Here is an 18,778-nt window from a genome sequence, read left to right on the forward strand (position 1 = left end):
GGGGGGAAGAAAAAAAATTGACATAAAATAAAAACAAAAGGGACGAGAAAATTTCATCATTTTTCTACGGCATTCAATGAGCGTGTATACACGTGTGTAAGTACAACTGCGCGCGCGCGCGTGTGTGTGTGTGTGTGTGTTCGCATGTGTATAGGTGTACGCATAATCACGATTGAATGAACTTTTTTTCCTTCTCTTCTCTTTTTTTTCCCGCACCGCCATCGGGTCCCCCCGCCCCTGTAGGTATACGAGTATGTGTATATATGTGTATATATAAAAACTACATTTCTCCATCAGCCCCATACCACGACGGTTCCAATAAACTCGGCGTCTATTTATTCTTCTTTCCTTTTCTCTATCCCTTTTCTCCCTCCCTCTTTCGCCCCTAACGCCGCCGCCGCCGCCCTCCACGGCACGACGCAGCAAAGTCAGAAATTGCTTTTGTATACCTCATCCACACGTCGTTTGCTTGCTCGGGCGGCTAAACTCTAAAAATCCGAGATGAACGAGGAGGAAAAGAAGAAGAAGAAGAAGAAGAAGAAGAAGAAGAAGGAGGAAGAGGAAAAGGAGATGTAGAAAGAGAAAAAAAAAATTAAGAAAAAGCGCGGCTCGAAGAAGAACGACGAAGAGCTGTAGAGAAGGAGGAGGAGGAGGAAGGAAAGAAAGAAAATTGAAAAATAACGACGAGCTGCTGCATGTTGCTGCTGCTGCTGCTGCTGCATATACATAAAAAATACATACATATGCGGCACATGCGACAAAAATTCACACGTGTGTATGTATAGTGCGACTCATAGATATTACTTACACCTATAATACGTATGTAATACGATAATCAATATGAATCACGTGACCCATTATATCGAGTGTAATAAGAGAAATGAGGAAAAAGAAAAAGAAATATTAGAATAATAAATAGTGATGATGATGATAATAATAATAATAATAATAACAATAATATCACACGCGATTACAAGATAAATCTCACACGCACACTTGTTTACGTTTACAAACACACACACACACACACACACACACACACACACACACACACACACACACACACACACACACACACACACACACACACACACACACAAGCGTAAGAGGTATGTATATTCGTCAGCAGCAGCAGCAGCAGCAGCAGCAGCAGCAGCAACAGCAGTGAAGTTGTCGGGGAACGTGAATTTAGCATACGTTCAGATTCTATCTTTTCCTCTTTCTCTCTCTCTCTCTCTCTCTCTCCTCTCCTACTCTCTTTCCTGCTGCTTCTCTCCCGCAGAGTCTCGAAGAAGAAAGATATAGGAGAAGATGAAGAAGAAGAAGAAAAAGAAAAGAACGCTTGCCTTCTCTTCTTTTCCACCTTTGAGGAGAGTTAAATCTCCTTTTCTCTCTCTCTCTCTCTCTCTCTCTCTCTCTCTCCCTGTCTCTCCGAAGAGAGGATACTGGATTTCGTTCACTTATCTTTATCCCTCACGACGAGGAAGGAGAGAACGCGCATATCTATCTATCTGTCTCTCTCTCTCTCTCTCTCTTTCTCTTTCTCTTTCTCTCCGTCGTCGCGTTTCAAGTTGTTCTATCCCATTTTATATACAATATATACACATACACACGTATATTATATGTATACACGAACGTGTGTGTGCACATGCCAATGTAAATACATGCATACGTAGATGTAACAACACGCGCGCACGCGTGATGTGTGTGTGTGTGTGTGTGTGTGTGTAAGAGAAGCAGCAGCAGCAGCAGCAGCAACAGAACGCGGTGCACGCTGTTTAGGTGGCTGAACCGTGCGAGCCGAGCTCTCAACCTAACCGTCGTCGATACGTTTTTTTCTTTCCCCAACGTGTTTCACTTTTTCTTTATAGCTTTCTTTAAATTCAAGATAACATAACGTTACGATTTTTTTTTTATTCCATCTTCTACTTCTACTTCTTCTTCTTCTTCTTCTTCTTTTTCTTCTTCTATATTTATTTCGCGTGTGTATTGACGAGACTTTGTATCAAAAATTTGGGGAAAAAAAAAAAAGAAAAACCAAAACAACGACGACAACAACAACAATAATAATAATAATAACAATAGAAACGTGAGCATCCTATCGCGATTTATTCATGTAGCTTTTGGTTAAAGAAATTTGAAAATAAGATACGCATATTATATATATATAAGTAAAAAGGGAAAACGCGCACGCAAGAAGAATCGTTGTTATGTATGAGAAACTCGAATAAAGAAAGAAAAAAAAAGAAAAGGAAAAGAAAACGCGGAAGCGAGTTTTTCAAGCGACATTTGATCCCCCTCCCCCCCCCCCTCACCCCCCTCCACTTATAGGTTAATCTAAATTTATGAAGGCTGTACCTACAGTGTTTACAATTTATATACCTAATACACACTCCTAGGAAACCTTTTATTTTCTACATAAACATACATTCATACACAACAGGAGCGGAGTGGAGATCGAAAGAGGATGAAACTTTTTTTTAAATGGTTTTACACACTGCTGGGATTACCGGCGTAATTGGTACATAAAATAAATTCACACATACATACATACATACATACATACATACATACATACATACATACATAAACACATATTATATATGTATATCATGCGCGTTTTACGACCTTGCGTAAATGATAAGTAGATACGCGCTATATATATATATATATATATATATATATATATATATATATATATATATATATACATACATACTTTATACATTATATATTATATAATATGAACATAATTTATATACATATTTAAAAAAATACACACATGCACACACGCATTGAATTATACATGACAATGAACATAGATATAATCATCGAGTGCAGGGCTGTTTATCGACTGAAGGGGTTTTAGCGCAATTCCCCCCCCCTCCCCCTTCCCTTTCCTTCTCTTATATTACCTAACGGTAATTTTCATCCCCCGCATCCAGTCTCATTTGCGTTATATACATATATGTATATATGTAGATGTATATATATATATATATATATATATATAAGGTACCCCACTACCACCCTTACTGTGGATTAAATTAATCGGCTAATTTCGAAAGAGAGAGAGAGAGAGAGAGAGAGAGAGAGAGAGAGAGAGAGCGAAGTTTACTCCCTCCCTTATTTCATTCCCTCTTCAAGCCGCTCGCGCAATTAAACGTCGTTACGTTATTCAAACTATTTTTATTTATACGGATAAATTGTATCACAATACAGTAAAAAATATCGAATAAGAATTATTAATATGAAAGTAAAGAAGATTGATGATCTAATTTTCGTTCTTTTTATTCTCGTCAAAGTCAGTTATTTATTATACATATATAATATAATATATATATATATATATATATATCTGGCAGCTAGATAATATTATCTATTTAATTTTTTTCACTTTAATAATCCTCGTTCCTTTTTTTCCAAAGAGATTATAATAATCCGATAACTATACCGTATAATAAATGCGCACGCTCTGATTTAAGCGTTTCACCAAAATAAACGCTTTTCTCTTCCCAATTCTATCTTATTCCTCACCGCCGCTCCACGGTATTATCCGCGCGACAACGACGACGAGGATTCTTTTTTTTTTTTTCCCATTTACTTATTTTCATCTTCTCTTTCCTTTTTTCCTCCTTCATAGAACTTAAAGAGCGAACCATCGTTGGCTCGTTTTTTTTTGCGCGTTGTGTTCACTGCCGTCCTGGCAGCAGCAGCCTAACGCTCAGCTGACACAATGAGAGTTTCTAAAGCCATTCCTGCCACCACCACCACCACCACCACCATGACCACAGAATGTCCGACCCCCCCCCCCCCTTCTTTTTCTCGTCGCCTTAATCAAACGTCGGCACTTATATCCTAGAGGCCGTCGGTGTATATAATTTAAATGCAGGCGTACATCAGTGAGTAAATCAGTAAGTCAGTAAGTCAGTCACGTTGTAAATAAATAAATAACTCTCTACGTAGTATACGATCTTTGAAAATTTAACCTTACGTATGCACGTAAGAATTAATATAATTATACCCTAACGATCGGATTCAATGAATTTATCATCGACGGTATCAAGAATACGAATAATGGCTGTTATTGTGTTGGTAAAATATATTGAAAATAATGGAATATTGTTACGTGTAAAGCTTAGGTATACAACAGAGATAGGTACACAAAGAGACCAACCGGCTGCAGAGAGAGAGAGAGTAGAATTCGGTGTCGTATTTTGATAACGATCAAATAACACATGCGCGAGGGATTTGATAATGGATACGAGGTTTTCATATTACATTCTTTTACCGCATAGTAATTCATTGATACGTGTGAATGCACTGCACATGTGACGACGAGAACAAATCAATACTATTTAACCAATGGGATGAGATTTCTTTTTAACCGAGTGCGAGTGTCTCACCGACGAATGAAATGGAATTTATATATATATATATATATATATACGTACGTATGTATACAGCAGGTGTTGAACGGGCATGATAAGAAGAGAAAAAAAAAAAAAAAAAAAAAAAAAAAAAAAAAAAAAAAAAAAAAAAAAAATCAAAGGAATAGAAAAATTATAAAACTATATAAAACATTTCTCCCCGAAAATAATCTTCGACTTCGTAAATTTGTTCAAATCATTTTTATAATTCTCGCGCGTTTCCGTCTCCATTCCGATGACGACAATTGTGCAATATTCTATATATATGTATATATATAATTCAATTATGCGTACATAAATCATATGCAATGCACGGAATAAATTGTGACGCGGATATTTACTCTCGTATAAGGGGACCGAGGAAAATGGTACGAGCGTGATAATTCCAGCAGCACGAGCAGTGCAATTTCGCTTTTAAGAAATTCTGTTTCATAACTTTCATCTGAATCGCGGTCAGGCATTAACTTCCCGAGTCTACTGTACCGTGCACGTATTTACACGCCTTATATACACACACACACACACACACACACACACACACACACACACACACACACACACACACATCTATCTATCCATGCATCCACAGTTAAACACGTATTATTAAACTCTCCCGACTAATTTTATCTATCAAAGTTTTGGTTCGACGTTGAGAGATACGCGTGTATGTATGTATGTATGTATGTATGTATGTATGTATGTAACGCGTAGACAAGATATACATATACATCGAATAATATAAACAAAACGAAAAATTTGTTCTTGTGCCTGAGGATGAAAGTGCGTATAGGTAGGTAAGCATGTGCGTGTTTGTGTGTGTATATATTTCTTGGAAAATGTATATGTATACAATAATATAATACAGCAGCATTCCTTCGTCTCTTCTTCTCCACCCGCGAGGCTTGATTCACATTATTCAATTCCGTTATATTTATAATCGTTCTTCAAATACCAAAGAAGAAACTCGCTGTCGGTTCGCCGGAATTATATTCGACAACGATACTACAAATATATATATACGCGTTCGCATATTTATGTACCGTAAAAATAACAAGTAGTGTATGACTATTATAATATCGTCACTAATCCTCGACGAAGCTAGCTACTTTCCTTTAATGCTGTATTATTATTACTATTGGCATATGAACGAAAAAAAAAAACAAAAAAAATATACATATATATATAAATATGCGTGTGGGTCATACGGATAATTCAAATGTGTTAATATCTCGCGTATACTTGAGAAGGCAACGTCCATAATATACAAACGCGTATAATTATAACAGATTTCTATACGGTAAGGATACAAAAGAAGAAAGGCTGAGAAAGAGAGAGAAAGAGAAAGAGAAAGAGAGAGAGAGAGAGAGAGAGAAGGAGGGAGGGTGAAAAAAGAATTAAGGTAAAAGGAAAAGGAAATTATAATGGGTTTACTTTAGATGAACCGTCGGAAGCAGCGATCGATTATGTATATATATATATATACATATAAACATACCTGCAACATGAAAAACATTGCGGATAATATTTTTCACGTCGCTGCAGTAAATTATAATTATAAACGATGAAAGTTTTAACATGTAGGTCTGTATACTTTTTTTCTCGATGCAAGACGCAGACGTGAATTCTTATTGTTTGTAATATGTATTATCGTTTGAGAAGGATAAGAAGAAGAAGAAGAAGAAGACGAAGAAGAAGAAGAAAAAAATAAAATAAATAAACAAATAAATAAATAAACCAACAATGATAATAATAGGAAAAAATAATATCGAATAATGACAGCAGCGGTAATAATAATATTAACATGTATAAAAAATATCGATGAAATGAGATTATCGCCGAGTGGGTATTTATAAAATAAAATCAAAAAAAAATAAAAAAAATTAAAAAAAATCAGACACAATAAGTGTCAGCGAGTGGATAATTCGAAGGAGGATGATGGGTTTGAAACCGCGCGCGGCTAGTTTAAAACTAAACGAATGAAGGCAATGTTTAAATCGGGTTAAGGCACTGCTATAAATACCCGAGAGGAGAGAGAGAGAGAGAGAGAGAGAGAGAAAGAGGAGGGAGAGGGAGAGGAGAGATATCAGCGGAGAGGTAACCAGTTTGTATAATAATATCGTCGTTCGTTCGTTCGTTCGTTCGTTCGTTCGTTCGTTGGTTCGTTGAGGAGGTAGTGAGGAGGTACATACACACAATGGTATATGGATGCCAGATGTCTTGCTCGACGATTCGACGGAGAGTCTGTAGTCCTCTCCGCTCTCTTATTATACATACATACATACATACATACATACATGCATACATGCATACATGCATGCGTGCATATATATATACACAAAATGCACAACAAGGTACAACATCATGCACATTTGCATATACGTGTCAATTCCTACGATAATACCTTTTAGGTAAATTACAGGTGTCACGTATATATATATATATATATATATATCGGTATATGCTTCTTCCTTTGCTAAAACGTTAATTATAATCGTAATTAAGTCGAGGCTGCTCCGTTCATCCGTGAAAAACTCTAGCCAGTGGAATAATAGCTAAAGTAAGCATACTTGCATACTATCGTCGGTCGACTTCCAACCGTTTGGTAATTTATTAATCAGTGCTACTTATAGACTTTCACTACCTCTCTCCATAGTTGGGAAGTAAACAACCGACGCGACGATAACAAAAGCGAATTCGTCTTGTTTATCTCTATTTCTCTCTATGTTTGCTTTTCTTTACCCAATCTTCAACGGTAAAATAAAAGATGCGCTACGTAAAAAGGACGAATAATAATTAATCACTCACCTCGATTTTATCCATTTTTATAGCCTTATTTCGCCTGTCACACTGCACTTAACATTCACCTATTTTTATTTTTATTTTTATGTTTTAATTAATTTTTTTTTTTTTTTTTCTACGTATTTACAATTGAATTAACGTTACTGATATTACAATTGTTGTTGTTGTTATTATTATTTCTATTTCATATTTGCAGATGAACCGTGCTTACAATATCTTCTTCACTTCGATTCTATCGCTTGTGTTTTGTTTTCATTATTATTATTATTATTATTATTATTATTTTTATTGGTATTACTATTGTTATTATGATTCTTAACACCCTCGCGTATTCCTTTATTTTGAAAAACACTTCGCCACGGAGACATTTATAAGCGCGAACGAACGAACGAACGAACGAACGAACGAACAAACGAACGAACAAATCAATTTATTTATTTATTTATTTATTTATCTATTCACAACTACCTATCTATCTATCCATTTATCTAGCTAGCTGTAATCTATCTACCAATCTGAGCACACGTCAATTCATCTACACATGTTTCTTGTTCAGTTTTTGTTTTTGTTGTTGTTGTCGTTGTAGTTGTTGTTGTTGTTTTTTAACCCTCTCGTGCGTGTCCTGGACGTCCCTCAATAACCCCCCTCACCTGCCATCGCGGAGCGCGACGAAACACAACGAGGACACGGAAACTTTATAATATCACAAAAGCACACAGAGGGTAAGAAAAAATTCACAGGAACACGGTATATTATATATATATATATATATATATATATATATCGAATTATATTCGATTATATTATATTATAATATAATATAATAATATTGTGCGAGGCGGAGAGAGGCGACGACGCTTCGCGTCGCGAGATGTGTCGGGGCGATGTATACACGCACGCACGCACGCACACACACGTACAAATAAACACACACACCACGCACGCACGCAAACGCGCACACAGCGAGACACGATGTGACACAGAGGAAAGACGGAGAAACACAACACCGGCGACGTTTAAAAACACGAAACACGAATCGACGCTACACGTTACGTTGGGTTACGCTCGGCACTACTCGGCCGTATCACCCAAGTCCTCTGTTACTGAGTGTGTATGTGTGTGTGTGTGTGTGTGTGACTATGTGTGTGTGTTGGTGAAAAGCTAGCGCCGAGAGACGCGATATAGGTGATGGTGGAGGATTGACGCGCGCGGACCAGCGACTCACGGTGCGGCGCACGCCGCTGTCCCATCAAGACTACTTTGTATTTACTCTAATTATCTGACGTCACGGATACACTTTCCCCCACCAACGACCGGCCGTCGACTCCGTGACGACCGAAATGCGACCGCCGCGCGCAGCCAAGATGGCCGCCGCCGTTCGCCTGCCTCGGATTGCCGCCGCGGCGCTCGATCGGCTCTCATTCCGCCTCGTTCCTCCTCCGCGAGTCGCCCTTCGTCGGCGGATCGTCTGACGGCGATGGCCACGAGGTACGGACGAGAAACAGGTACGCGGCGTAACGCGAAAGTTAGATCGTTGCGATGCATGGGAGAATTGGCGATTTTGAATTTGGAATATCCCGCGCTGACCGAGATGTTCTTGCTGTCACGTGGTTGGGGTTAAACAAACGCGGCGCGGGTGGAAAAGGATTTGTTGGTCAATTTTGAATTTGGAACGTCGCTACGACTTGTCGTTATTAAGGTAAGATTTCATGGGCAGTGAAAGCGGCAATGGTTTAGTAACTTACTAGATGTTACTAATGTTGGTCTAGTACTTTGACGCGGTACTAGCTTTGCTCATGAATTTGCTGCTCTGCTGTTCGGATGAATGAACTTCAAACGGCAAAAACTTGCGCCGGAAGTGCTAGTAACTTTCGGTGAATTGCTGTTGCTACTTTTTACTGCCCATGAAATCTTACCCTTAGAACCTGAATAAATATCCATTCAAAATTACAAAATATGAACGTGCAATGTAGACTTAAAAAACTAAAATACGGAAAAGAATACGGAGTAACAAAATAACAACTACTGTCGGGTAGAACACAGTTTATTTCGACAGAAATTGTGCCAGTATAAAGTGTCTTCTACGCCATAATAGTTGTTATTTTGTTACTCCGTATTTTTTCCATTAGTCTATATTATATGTATGTACATGTTTTGTAATTTTTAATATATATCGAACCGGGCTCTAGTCATTGTCGTTGGTTCGTCTTTGGGTTCACGTGAGTGACAAGGTTGAAGTTAGCAACGAAGCATTGGGGAGAAAATCACTATTTTCTTATTTTAGAATGATTTTTAAGGAACTATGAGTGTGTTTTGTTTTATTACGCTTTAGTGAATTTCAGGTAATTCAAAAATCGTGAAATATCGCTTTTTCCTGAGGATGAATCGTTACGATAACGTAGCTAACTTCAATGTGATGATTAGTGGACGGAAAGTGAAATCGTGTTGTCGTTCTTGAACGGTACAAACGTCAAGTTTTAAAGCGTTCTAAGGATGCTATCGAAAGGAACTTTGGTTTTGTTTCATTCTCTGAAGACGGTTTGATAGAAGGGATGGAGAGACGCTTTCGCCACGGCTGATTCGCTCTGCGTATAGTTAAACGTTGTTTGAACAAACCGCCGCGTGTTATTTCCATTTTACGTAACGTTCATTACATGATATGAAAAGCGGGCGTAGCGAGGGTTAATTTGTGAGTTAAATTATGTTGACTTTTCATTTACCTCCAACGCCGATCGATGAAACATAGCGCCTTGACTTATAATAATACCAAAAATTAGTACGAACGCTCCGTCGATCGTAAGTTCAAGATTGACGCGAAACAATTGAATGTATATGAAATGTTCGTGCCGGCATAAATGGAAGATCTTCTTTGTCGAATTCCGTTTGCAACTTGCGAAACCTGATTTCAGGCTGCAATTATTCATTCTTCACGTTATGAGCTTCGTTATTTTAATTTCCTTTTCGCTGGAATGAAGTTTCGGAATCGAATTACAAAGTTCGCCGTTTGCCGCTATATATACCCACGTGATTAAACTCGCGATGTTCACGATTGATGAAACGGTGTTCAAATTGGTCTTTCGATTTTCCGACTTCCGCAGTTGATTTAGCACGCGAAAATTGTCTCCTATAACCTTATTCATTACCCTGTATAATTATACTCCGTAATGAAATTTCCGCTTGTCTCTTCGCATGTTTGTAATCAAGAAAACGAAATATCGATTACACGTTTTGCTCACAACTGAATTTACACATAGAAAAACAAAGCTATTGGTTGTTTGTGAGATCAATTGAATATAGTACCTCTCAATTTTAAACAGCAGCTTCCAATATTTGGTCTTTAATTTTTTTAATCCATATTTCGTATCAATATCAACTAATTCTTTTTCTATGCGTACAATGCATAAAGTATCTGCAATTGAAAACTTTTACATGCAAACAAGTTTGCCACAGCGTAGTGACAAATTTACGAATTGTGATTTCAGCGATCCGATCAGCATGAAAGGGAAAGAAAACAAGATTAAAAGATGATGTAATATCTTGCTTTTCGCAAATAAATCGCAGAATTTGAATTTCTTTAGGAACAACGCAATGGTTTTATTTACGAACAATTATTACTCATTATCATTATTAGTATGTTTTTCGAAACCATTCGTCTGCTGACCAACGTTGCTGTACGAAAGTTCGTATGTATCAATAACTGTAAATGCCATTTTTGAAAGCTGGTTACTGATCCGTTGACCTATTTTAACCCACCGACGTTGCCATGAATCTAAACATTTTGAATGCCAAGCGTATATTATCAATAATTACCTCAATGAATCGTAAAATTAAATTATAATTTTCAAAAACTGTTTTGTATCGTGCATACATTATATTCGCGTTTACTGTTGTCTCGAAACGAGTGAGAATGATCAAAGATGTAAATATAATGCATGAATATTGAACATAAATTGCATTTCCGTCTTGCTGGCGAAGAAATTCAGCTAGATTATCATCATCATCATCATTATCGTTGATCTGAGAAGATAAAAATCACAATTGACGCAATGACATTTTGCCCAACCTTTCCATCATGTTCAGGATTCAGTATATAAATCGAGACATACAATAATTATACACGATTTGCATCTGAAAAATGGTAATTATACTTTATTGCATATCACAAGATCCACAATATTGGTTTGACGTTTTTATCAATGCGACATTTAATTTTTCTATCGAATTCGTCGTTGTACATCGTTTGTAAAATTATGTCATTAGCCGCACATCGTTATTTCTTCAATTCTAACCGAAAAACACCCACAATCGCCGTCTCACTGCGACCGAAATAGAAAATTTAAAACTTACCAAGAAAAAAGAAACCACTAAGGTATGGCAGATAAATAAGGTAGATAGTATAGAAAAAATTCAACCGTATGGATGAAAGAAACTTTGCCATTAAAATTGTAAAATTGCCAATATTACAACAAGTATTCAATCGATTGTACAGGGATGAAAAATTAGCACAAAACTGCATCGTCAACTGCATCGTTTTCGTTAGAGTAAGAGATTTTTTCGTATTCGATGATGAGAATACTATCAAAGTTTTCAGGACGCGTATGTATAGGTACAATGTCATAGCAGGCATTCCTGACATTGATTAGGCCCGGTACGTGGATATGTCCAAGTTATTGAAAACCATCTGCTCATCGATCCATGCACGCAGACGAGCAACGTTTGCATAAACACCAGGAACGCGTTTTTCCCCACAACCGATTCCCCAGGCGACAATACCAGCCTGGACGTATCGCGTCGGGTCACTCTTCAGCGGGCATACGAGAGGACTTCCACCGTCACCCTGGAATTACTTTGGTTAATCGTCTGTTTCCACAATTTTTAACTCATCGATTGATCAAGCTTATTGTTAGATTTATTACCTTGCAGGTGTCCTTGCCGGGTTCTCCGCCAGCGCATATAAACGACGGATCCAGTATGAAGTACTTTCCGAGACGGGTGGTACGCAAAGTAGTTTGGCACACGTCGTGGGGAACAACGGGGAGATCTATGCTCTTCAGGATCACCTGGTAGCGACCTTCCTTACCTACGGAAACGTCGTTACATATAACCGGTGAATCGACGATCAAGTATGTTGTTCGAGAAAAATTCTCTAATTGAAAAGGATCCATGAAAAATTCCAAAAGCCTCGCATTCAATGTCAACGTTTTTGAAATCATGTGAATATTCTTTCACCGACGAGTAGCCGCTTGGAACGAATTAAAACTATAAAGTATTTCAAAGTAATTTTCCAGACTCTTCAGGTCTTCTGAGAAGATCACGTCGTCACTCGAAGATGTCCAAAGTCACGTGATCGATTTGAGTTAAGTGAGATGTGACGCAAAGTGCTTTAAAAACGTTCAAAGCAACACAGAAGACGTTTTTCAAAAACACTCCAACTCGTACGGAGTGTGTTAAGGTAATTTAAAGTCTTTGAATTATCAAGTCCCATTCAAGGTGTAGGTCATGATACTCTTACCGAAAATGTCCTTGCCCCATCCGCTGGCGTAGCACCGTGATCCGTCAAAGATCTCGCTTGTTTCGGGTAGGCAGACAACATCAACATTCTCGGCAATATCGACGGGTGTCTCAAGAATCATTAGAGCGACGTTGTTGTAGAGGGCGCCCGAGTGGAAGTTCTCGTGGACGACGATCTTCGATACGTTTCGGTCCTGATGTGGCAAAATTTCGTTCCTTCTCTGGGTGTCCCATTCCCCGGCTCTGATTTTCAATGTGTGAGCCTCTTTCCTACGCCCGTTTTAAAAGTAACAAAAACTATAATAGGAAAGGACCAAAACACGTTTTCTCCTCTGTCAATAGGGTGCAAAAAAATAAATAGCCAATAAATCAGGGATTACAGTGAGGAACCAAGTTTGTAATTCTATGTGATCACTATATTTTTCTATACTGGTCCATCTTAGCGCGAAACAGTGCACACAAAACTGAACGAAATCAAGTCATTCCGTGTGATATCTAACGGGTGCCCGGTTAGTAAGATGAGTTCATATTCATTCCAAATCGTTTCATCGGTTTGATACTAACCCATTAACGCAGTGAGCAGCGGTAAGGACAACCTGAGGGTGGATCAGGGCGCCACCGCACTGATAAACGTTGATCGGTGCGGAATTGTTAGTGATATTCTGCTCCCTGAGGACGGCAACCATCCACGGAAACTCGCCAAACTGAGCCTCGTTATCGTTGTTTCCGGTTATCCTGAAACCAATGCCGTCCGGGTTGCGTCGACCGCATCCCGTCCGCTGTGTCGGCTGCGGCTTGATTGCTTCGTTTGGTTTGAGAACGTCTGGCGGCTTGCAGCACACGTTCAAATAGTCGTCGCAAGGCCCCATCAGTCTGGGAGAAAAACGTGGACAAGTTGTTTTAGCAAACCGAAAATAAAAGAATAAAATTGCGCACGATTTTTTATAATGTCAGTGTTCTTTATTTCATGCGTCTGCAGTGTATGTCCGGTTAGATGCGATACCGTAGGAGTGAATATGAATGGTTGTTCCTAGGAATTGATGATTAGTCCACTAATATGTACTAATAAAGAAAATGCAAATCCAAAATTAACGGTTTCACTATGAATCCTGCGTCAACTAGTATAACAATCAACGCACCATACGAAATGTATTTTCGTGCAAAGTGAGCAGAACATGTACTGAACAATCATGAGAAAGGACCTAATCAGTCACTTGAAGCGTGAATTGGTGGAATAATTTAATACTGCGTACAGAGGATTTGGTTACCCACAAAAACAGTCTTTTATCGGTCCAAGGAATTGCAAGTTAAGAATTGATACTTGTTCAAACTAAAACACTGCCAAACATTCATGGACTGGATCAGTTTCTGGTGCGTGTAGGTAAAAAAGTGCTCTTCTAGATAGTTGGGCAGTTTTTCAAATCGCGTACAGACGCTGAACGCCACAGACATCATGTTTGCAAGGGTACGTATAATACTACAACACAATGACATTCAACATAATATTAGAGTCAAGTCAAGTATGTAAGTGTCCTCCGATGTTGATACTCACCCAATGTCTCATGCGAGGAATTTAATGACATGCATGCATGCATTCACCGATACTATAGATCCGCGTTTCTAATTTCATTTCACTTCATCGTTTGCGTGAAAGTATCTTCAATGCAAAAAAAAAAACATTGAAGATTCGCGGCTATTTTAGACAGTAACACGTCACTTGAACCCATAGACAAACAAAAAACTAACCATTCAACATGCTTAGCATCGTGGAAACGATAACTTATTGTTTTTCCGCAGTTTGCAACGACGCAGGTATTTACTGACAGTGAATGCATGCATGTATCCGGCCGATGTCTCGAGGTCATGAATCCTCCTCACGAATCTCTAATCGCCGGAGGACACTTACCTGCTCGACCCATCTGACGTAGGGCTACTACCACCGAACCTGATATCAATTAAGCCAATTCCTTGAGTGGTTATCGTGTCGTTCTGGCACTGATAGTACGGCACGCATTCGCAATTATCTTCTTGAACCGTCGAGCTTGCGACAGGACCTGTCGACGCTGTGCTCGATGGCTTGTACACGTTGTCGATCAGGCAGTCCAAACCACCTTTGGCGTCGGTGCATCCTTGCTGCTGCGCTGCGACGAAGAATGCGCCGAAAAGCGCCGAAAGCGTCGTCAACCTCGTCGTCCACTTCATCCTGATGCCGATTTCCAGATCTGATAAATACGTGAAAAGAGAATTAATCGTTGTGTCGAAAACACTTACAATTAGACCAGCGTAACCTGAGGCTTTCAAAAAGTCGATTTCTATCCTATTCTTTACTTTGACACGAATTCGTGAGACGAAATGAACTTCTCCTTACTCGCAGGGAACTCTCTGTCGCCCCATGTTCACATAATATTCAACTAAAAAACAATCAGCAGATTACGATTATCGAACACTATTGAAAGGAACTTAAAAATTTATCAATTTTCTTGGTATTCAGTTTTGGAAAAGTTGATCAAGTCTAGTGGCATGAGTTATTTTTTTTCGTAATACGATTCTTTGGCAAAAGCTATATCGAAAGCTTCCAAGTTGTTTGTAAACTGCACTGCTCACTTGTTGTTATCAGCAGTAAGTTGTTGTTTGCGAGACAAGGGTCGATGGCATTTTAAACACAAGTCCCCGATAAAGTAAATATAGTTTCACCATGAGCGATTTCACGACGTCTTTAAAAAGATATTAAAATTTTAATTACGTTAAATGATCCTGTTTACTTCACGTGGTGCACAAAATTTCACTGGAAAATTGATTATTTCTTACGCTTATCAAATCAACTAGAACATTTCTCGTTCAAAGTCATTTATTTGACTAAAATTAGGGAATTATGATAACACTAATTTTACAATAGCCAAATACACTTTTGGCATAAATTAAATTTCAATGGATAACTAGGTTTGAATCGCTGTATTTCGAACCCGAATGCCGTATTAAATTTTACTTCATGCCTTGGGCGTAATTATTGCTTCTCGCCAAGCACTATAAATAGTAAAACTGGTGATCCAATAATTTCTTTTTGTTTTTTTGTTTAAATATTCCTGATGAAAAATAAATACAAACCTGTTGAATGGTTTGTTCGACGCACGGTGGCCATGCTTCTTCAAAATATTAGCAGTACAATATTACAACAGACTGTACATGAACTATTTTTTAAGACAAATCATCTCCTATCTCTCTTATTGTTCCTTTTCTCTAGCTACGTCGACACGATTCGTTATTGTAAAGTAAAAATTACATCCTCGTTACAGAAAAAATGATATTCTCTGAAACGGAATTAGCTTTTCTAAACTTTCAATCATCGATCAAGTTGACTTGTTTTTAAACCGACTTGACGATTGTTCGGATGAGGATCAGGACGCTTTGGCTCGTCTGAATCCGTGATCAATGGGGTCTCAAGGGGAACGTTAACGCAAAAAATTAGAAGCCAATTCACAATGTATTACGTACTGGACACTTGAAGCAAAAATATATTGTCGATTAAATTTAAACTACGCTGTCTCTGGAGTTAGACTACCTCGTATAGTATATACCTACGTATACGATGCATGCATCACAGCTTCTGAGATGTTCAGGAATAAGCGAAGCTGATTAGCATACCCGTAATCCTGGCCTTGGTGTTCGTCTCGAAACAGGTATACACGTACAATAAATATCTTCGCACCAAAGCTTCGGGCCTAGGTTTAGGATCCTAATTATACTCGAAATGGGATAAAAAAAAATGTAACGTGTATAAGAAAAAGATAATTTAGGTATATTTGACTGCGAGATTTTTATTATAACTCGTTACGGAGAGAGAAAAAAAAAATCTGACTATATTTCGAAAACAATTGTTACACACATATATATATATATATGCTTGAATCGTACTTTATACACAAATTAGAGAAAGAGCTTTTCGAGTAGATTCGAAAAACGAGTTCTCGCACGCTACAAGAACCGGATTATCATTTTTAAATTATACACTTGCTGATGTGGCGAGTGATCCACGACCATTATGGGTCTTATAAAACGGCGATCGGGATCCACGAGCGCCAGTATTTTCAACAGCAAAAGTTGAAAAGCGTGGAAAGTCGTTTAACGCTTTTGCGTCCGTACAATAACGGCGGTAAAAGTTTTTACAGTATACTTCGATATAACGAAGCTAAACTTTTCAGATTTTTCTAGTATCTCAACATCGAAAGCGCGGTTAATTTGAAACTTCGAATAATGATGTCCTCCTCCGTTTTCCGCATAAACTGCCTTGACATCCGGTTCCTCTAAACCTTTCACGGCGATCTGCACCCGGAATTGCTCATCATATATTCCAGCAAGTGATACGGAGTCTTCGATATTAATTACGGGAAGTTATCGTTCATCGATAGTTTGCGACCTTCCGTAGTTTCGTTTTACTCGTTTTCTTCTTTTCGCGCGTCCTTCGCCCTCGGCAAAATCGCGATTGTATAATAAAATGTGCGACCGGAAACGGGACTTCCGAACTTGCGCAACTTTGCGGAGTCCCGCTCCAAATTCCTACGACTACATGCCTGGCGGTTCTTGGCGGCGCTAATTTTGCGGATCCTTCCACTTCGCGCTCGTGTGCAAAATTCAAAATCAATGTTAAAAATTGCGTAGCTCCTCATTTTAGGTAATAGCCGTCATACGATGCGAATACCAATTACTATAACCATACACTATTGACAGACGGGAAAATCACCGATGAATCACTACGCGCCTTGGCGGTTTTATAATGCACCGTGTGTACTACGTATTGTTTCCGATTTCATCGCCTAAGGATGAACAAGGTCCGTCTATCGCAAAGGTGGAAAGTCCGATCCTTATAGTGTTCAATACGTCATTTTTATTCAACGTTTGTTTTCTTCAAGTGCGGTCAACTATCACTGTAACCCAGTTCGAAAACATGTTCTTCCATCTGCGTTCAGAGAGATAAAAATTACAAAGTCGCGATCCTTATCCCAGTTCATCATCCGTGAACTATGCTTGGCTTATACTGATATCGAAATATATACTGCGAAGTTAAACTAAAAATTCTCGTCACTTGTACCATTAAATAAAAGAATTAAAAATGCACAACTTAAACGAGAATAACGATTTCTTAAGTTCGGTTAGTAAAATGACGGAATTTATTGCCATCGGTATGCGAATTAGTAAAGACGAAGATGGCGATTATTTTTTCCCAAGTATAACTGTAACTTACCGCGATCAATGTGCCAAAGAGTAGTGGAGTATCTCCTGTTTCTCTTTTCTTCTTATCTTATTCCGAAAGTAAAAATTGATTCTGAAGTGTAGACGGCCAGAAACGGAATGGAACCGTCGATGAAACGACGAAGGCAATAACGCCGCGCGCGGTGTATATCCACGGTCATCCCTTCTCCTGGGCATTTATGTCACTCCCCCACCCTTCCCCTTTGCCCCCCTCACCACCCCCACCGCCTCTTAGGAGCATGCCGGCTTGCGTTTCATACGACATATCTTCAAGTGTTGAACTTTCCACTTCACCCCGAGTGCGTGCGGCTGTTTTGGTCTCCAGGGACAATTTCCTCGTATAGATAAATGACGATTGATCTTGAAATTGGTGAAATTTTATTTCATCATTCCTTATTTTATTATCACTGAATGTATTTATTTATTTTTTCAAGTACGAATTTAATGAACAGAAATTCAGTCACACTTAAGTAATATGAAGATTATTAATGACAACTGATAATCGAATTTTTCATATCAGAGTCAGGTTGGTATATAAATAAATTCAGTCCGATGAAAACTGATTTTTGCATGGGTTTTGGAATTACATTTTAACTAATGATCTATGGATTGACGATACATGATCAATCCGGTCGGCCAACTATTTACAACAACCGTTAAATTAGAGTCTCATCTCGAGGATTTGATATTTTTTATAATACTGGTCACAAAATCCATCGATGTTGTCTCGAGCATTCTACGCGAATTATGAAACCAATATCCCCTCAAGTGCAGGCGAGAAAGTTGGAGGA

At 38.5% G+C, this 18,778-nt stretch overlaps 2 protein-coding genes across 5 annotated transcripts in view; both read right to left on the reverse strand.

The window, feature by feature from the left end:
* LOC124413177 (AT-rich interactive domain-containing protein 5B-like) overlaps positions 1 to 7,363 on the reverse strand; it is a 100,591-nt gene extending 93,228 nt beyond the window's left edge. The window contains exon 1 of the mRNA XM_046893572.1: positions 7,236 to 7,363. Coding sequence (XP_046749528.1) covers positions 7,236 to 7,250 — 15 coding nt within the window. The 5' untranslated portion in view covers positions 7,251 to 7,363. The remainder of the gene's footprint in view (positions 1 to 7,235) is intronic.
* A 3,990-nt stretch (positions 7,364 to 11,353) lies between these two features.
* LOC124412806 (phenoloxidase-activating factor 2) lies at positions 11,354 to 18,135 on the reverse strand. Of its 4 annotated transcripts, none has more exons than XM_046892940.1 (6): positions 17,980 to 18,135; positions 14,686 to 14,962; positions 13,305 to 13,613; positions 12,742 to 13,010; positions 12,146 to 12,309; positions 11,354 to 12,066 (listed from the first exon to the last, which is right to left on the reverse strand). In XM_046892940.1, the coding sequence occupies exons 2-6, from the start codon at positions 14,940 to 14,942 to the stop codon at positions 11,869 to 11,871; spliced, it is 1,197 nt and encodes a 398-aa protein (XP_046748896.1). In that variant the 5' UTR covers positions 14,943 to 14,962; positions 17,980 to 18,135; the 3' UTR covers positions 11,354 to 11,868. The 4 variants fall into 4 exon arrangements, with proteins under 4 accessions (XP_046748896.1, XP_046748895.1, XP_046748894.1 ...); XM_046892939.1 differs by having other exon boundaries at positions 12,742 to 13,016; XM_046892938.1 differs by having other exon boundaries at positions 14,647 to 14,962.
* Positions 18,136 to 18,778: the final 643 nt, after the last annotated feature.

Source organism: Diprion similis, chromosome 12 (genome assembly GCF_021155765.1).
Source record: "Diprion similis isolate iyDipSimi1 chromosome 12, iyDipSimi1.1, whole genome shotgun sequence".
Lineage (NCBI taxonomy): Eukaryota > Metazoa > Arthropoda > Insecta > Hymenoptera > Diprionidae > Diprion > Diprion similis.

Bases quoted from the DNA above. Each gene is read 5' to 3' on its own strand.
- LOC124412806 (XM_046892937.1), bottom strand. From the start codon at position 14,942: ATGAAGTGGACGACGAGGTTGACGACGCTTTCGGCGCTTTTCGGCGCA. The intron at 12,310-12,741 runs GTAAGAGTATCA...ACGTTTCCGTAG, and splicing joins ATGGGGCAAGGACATTTTCG to GTAAGGAAGGTCGCTACCAG. The intron at 12,067-12,145 runs GTAATAAATCTA...AAGTAATTCCAG, and splicing joins CCGGCAAGGACACCTGCAAG to GGTGACGGTGGAAGTCCTCT.